The sequence below is a fragment of the Euprymna scolopes genome, chromosome 6 (assembly GCF_053919585.1).
Source record: "Euprymna scolopes isolate OS-2025 chromosome 6, ASM5391958v1, whole genome shotgun sequence".
Classification (NCBI taxonomy): domain Eukaryota; kingdom Metazoa; phylum Mollusca; class Cephalopoda; order Sepiida; family Sepiolidae; genus Euprymna; species Euprymna scolopes.
In genome coordinates this window covers 142,302,536-142,306,608 of record NC_136487.1, presented here as the reverse complement: position 1 = coordinate 142,306,608, position 4,073 = coordinate 142,302,536, and the positions used below count along the sequence as shown (strand labels likewise).

Here is a 4,073-nt window from a genome sequence, read left to right as displayed (position 1 = left end):
TTTCCTGCTTTCCGGCTGACTACAATATGGTTGTGTTCAAGTCTAAAGTAAATAAGTTCTTGATGAGCCGTTCCATATAAGTTATTAAATTTACCAAATTTTCATTACTAATGATTACTATATTGACCAATTTCTACTGTACACTCTTTAACCCTTATCCTTGAGTGGCCTCTGGGCCTTGATAATGTGGTGATGCCTTTGTAAAAAAAAAAAAAAAAAAAAAAACTTCATTACTGGGAGGAGCTAAAAGTCAGACAGTGCAAGATCAGACGAGTGGAAGATTCCATAACCATATGTCCGTGCTGCTGATTTAGTGATATGCGCGTTGTGTTCCGAGGTTTTGTTTTGTAAAAGGAACATACCTTTCCTAATTTTAACCCACTATTTGATTTTGATTGCTTCTCTTAATTGCCTCAAAACTCAAGCATTCCTATAATTGCGGTAGCTTTTTCCAAGAAATATGTCATGACTACTCCATCCTTGTCCCAGGAGACTTAGTGCTTGACCTTGCTAGTGGAGGGTCGCAATCATGTCTCCTTTTGAGCTGGTGCGTCCAAATGCTTTCAATGCATTGGCTGGGCTTTGGCTCTTTGGGTCATAGTGATAGGCCCACATTTCATTTTATGTAATCAAGCTTTTGAAAAACTTTGACTTATCTTCTTGTAGCATCTTCAAATTCATCCTCAAGCACTCGACGCCTTCTCGCTTTTGGAGAAGTGTCAGGAAGTTCAAAATAAAACTTGACACACACCTTATGCATATGCAAATTACCATGAATGATAGTTTCCATAAACCCTGCACTGATATTGATTTCGTGTATTATTTAGAAGATAGTCATGTATCAGTATTTCAAATTAGTAGTCTAAATTTGACTGATAGATTCCTTATTAATAATAGAATGGTGGCGACCAGGTCTGAAAGTAATTTTCATAAATTTCTGCCCATCATTTATTCACGTATATATTAAGTTGATGTGGAAGTTCTTGCAGAATGTTTAATTTTGATTTCAAATGATGTGTTTTCAAATTAGTTTTTGTCATAATACCTTTACTTTATATATTATTTCAAAGAGCGTTTTTCGCCCTTTGTAATCGTTTAAATTACAATCGTTTTAAAACAATTATGTCTTCTTTTAGATCGTTGAATACAAGATGGAAACAAAGCAACTCCGCACAATTTACTTATTTCAATTAAAGTATGGCTGCAAAGTTGCTGAAACAGCTTGCGATATCAACGCAGTGTTTGACACAGGAACCGCACGCACGCACACACACACACACACACACACACACACACACAGAGACAATGGTGGTGTAATAAATATCGTGGAGGCGACGAGAGTTTTGAAGATGGTGAGCGTAGTGATCAGTCATCGAATATTGACAACAATCGATTAAGAGGCTTAGTCGAAGTTTCTGCGTGAGAAATGTCTCAAATACCTAAGCAATATCAAAAACGCCCTCAACGACTTCATCGCCACCAGAACGCAAGATCTTTACGTTGCAAGCTTGAGTACAGTTGTTTTACGTTGCCAAACGTGTGCTGATTCTGATCTGATGGTGCTTATTTCGATGAATATTTTTTTTGTTTAAGCCGAGATATGTATATCTGAATTTAAAAGTTAAAAAAAAACGCAAGAACTTTCTTGTCAACCTAATACTGTCTTTAAAATATGTATTTAACTAACGAAAGTCGCGTATCAATATCGCCACATAAGTCAAACAATTATTCGAATCATACCAACCGTTCTACTCGTTATTCTACGAATTTCTCTTTCATTTTCATTTTATTTTCATTATCTCTACAGGAACAGCATCTAAGATATGTTAATTTATTATCATTGTGAGTCACTTCCGGTGTATGTTTATAGAATTATCACAGCAATTTCGATATACAGTGTTTATATTTTGAGAACATTTTCGATTTGTTTTTCAGCCTGTAAAAATAGAAGTTAAAAGGTCAAAATTAAAGAAATAACAGTTGACCTTGGCTGGAGTAAATCTTCGGAGCATGTGTATATAGACATTTTTAAGCTTAAACCCGCTTAATTAACCGTCTGACGATAACTTCAAAGGCAGAAGTGCTAAATAACGAATATGGCTGAAGGGCTGAGTGTTTCATTTCAATTCCAGCTTATGGCACCGAAATCATTATTTTAATTTTTAGAAAAATTACTTTATATATCGTGTACAATCTAATGATCAAGCAATAATTTGCTCTAAAATAATGAATATGAATTCTGCATGAATTTAATATTATATTTAAGTTAATTTTACAACTGAGCAATGCCAGTATTGTGTGTATGTATGTATATATATATGAGTGTGTGTGTCTGTCTGTCTGTGTCTGTGTCTGTGTGTCTCTGTGTGTGTTAGGTAACCCAGCGAAGGGGGGCTTATGGGTACTGCACCTTGCCCAGAGGTGGCCCAGCACAGCAGCAATCAAGAGGTAGTGACATTCTACTCAGACACCAGATCTCCTGGTCTGGGTCTTGCTGCCGGATGTAGTTTAGTTTCATACCCCATCGTCAGACAAGCAAGATGTGCTCGTGGCGAAAGCTTTGTGCGGTGCCGACTGCTGGACAGACCACCGCCTCATTGTTTCCAAAATCAGACTGCAAATAAAGCCCAAAAGAAGACCACAAGGTCAAAAAGTTGTCAAACGAATGAATGTCAACAAGCTGAAACTCCCCGAAATTCAGGAAGAACTCGAAACCACCCAAACAAGGCAACTCTCTGAACTCGAGTCCAACAATTGGGAGTCTCTCATCAAGACAATCCACGCCGCTGCTCTCCAGGTACTGGGTTCAAAAACCAGGAACCATCAAGACTGGTTTGATGAGAATGATGCGAAGATACGGAATCTGCTAACAGAGAAGCACCGGCTCTTCATGATCCACCAAAATGACCCAGACTCCACTTCAAAGAAAGACGCCTACTGTGGTAAGCGAAGTGAAGTCCAGAAAAAACTGCGCATCATGCAAGATACCTGGCTCAGTAACAAAGCCAACGAAATCCAAGGCTACGCCGATAGGCACGACATGAAACGTTTCTACGAGTCCTTGAAGTGTGTCTATGGACCAACGAAATCAGGCACATTTCCCCTGCTCGGTGCAGATGGTTCACTCATCACTAAGAAAAATGAAATCCTCGAGAGATGGGCTGAACACTTTGACAGTGTCCTGAATCGTCCTTCAGACATCAATGATGAAGCTATTCAACGACTACCTCAAGTGCCAATCAACCATGTCCTCGACACACCACCCACAGAGGAGGAGGAGGTTGTAACAGCTACCAGGCAAATGTCGACTGGCAAGGCACCTGGCTCTGATGCCATTACAGCCGAAGTATTCAAGTCTGGTGGTCGCTATCTCATCCTCAAACAAACAGAATTTTTCCAAGTGTTGTGGTAAAGCGAAACTCTACCTCAAGACTTCAAAGACGCAACAATTGTTCACATCTACAAAAGGAAGGGCAACAAACAGTCTTGCGATAATCACCGAGATATCTCTCTCCTCTCAATCGCAGGCAAAATACTAGCTCGTGTTCTTCTAAACCGCCTTCTGAAACACCTGGAACAGGGTCACCTTCCAGAAAGCCAATGTGATTTTTGCACCGGTCGCGGAACTATCGATATGACATTTGCCGCTAGCCAACTCCAAGAGAAATGCAAAAAACAATATCAAGACCTCTACATGACTTTCGTTGATCTCTCGAAGGCTTTCGACTCAGTGAGTAGGGAAGGCCTGTGGAAGATCATGCCAAAGTTCGGTTGCCCGGACAAAGTTCATGAATATTGTAAGACAGTTCCATGACGGCATGATGGAACGAGTAACTGATGACAGTGACATCTCAGCCCCTTTCCCGGTAACTAACGGCGTAAAACAAGGTTGCGTGTTAGCACCAACGCTTTTCAGCATGACTTTTTCGGCAATGCTGACTGATGCCTTCAGGGAAGTTACTCCTGGTATCCAAATCCGGTACCGGTGTGATGGGAAGCTCTTCAATCTCCGCCGTCTACAAGCTGTCAGTAAAGTCAAAGAAACAGTAATCAGAGACCTCCTTTTTGCTGAC

At 40.1% G+C, this 4,073-nt stretch overlaps 1 protein-coding gene across 1 annotated transcript; it reads left to right on the top strand.

Moving 5' to 3' along the window:
- The first annotated feature begins 2,665 nt into the window (after positions 1-2,665).
- Positions 2,666-3,412, top strand: LOC145278261 (uncharacterized). Its single transcript, XM_080130553.1, has one exon. The coding sequence runs from the start codon at positions 2,666-2,668 to the stop codon at positions 3,410-3,412; it is 747 nt and encodes a 248-aa protein (XP_079986679.1).
- The last annotated feature ends 661 nt before the right edge of the window (positions 3,413-4,073 follow it).

Excerpts from the sequence above, each read along its gene's own strand:
- LOC145278261 (XM_080130553.1), top strand. The coding sequence starts at position 2,666 with ATGAATGTCAACAAGCTGAAACTCCCCGAAATTCAGGAAGAACTCGAA.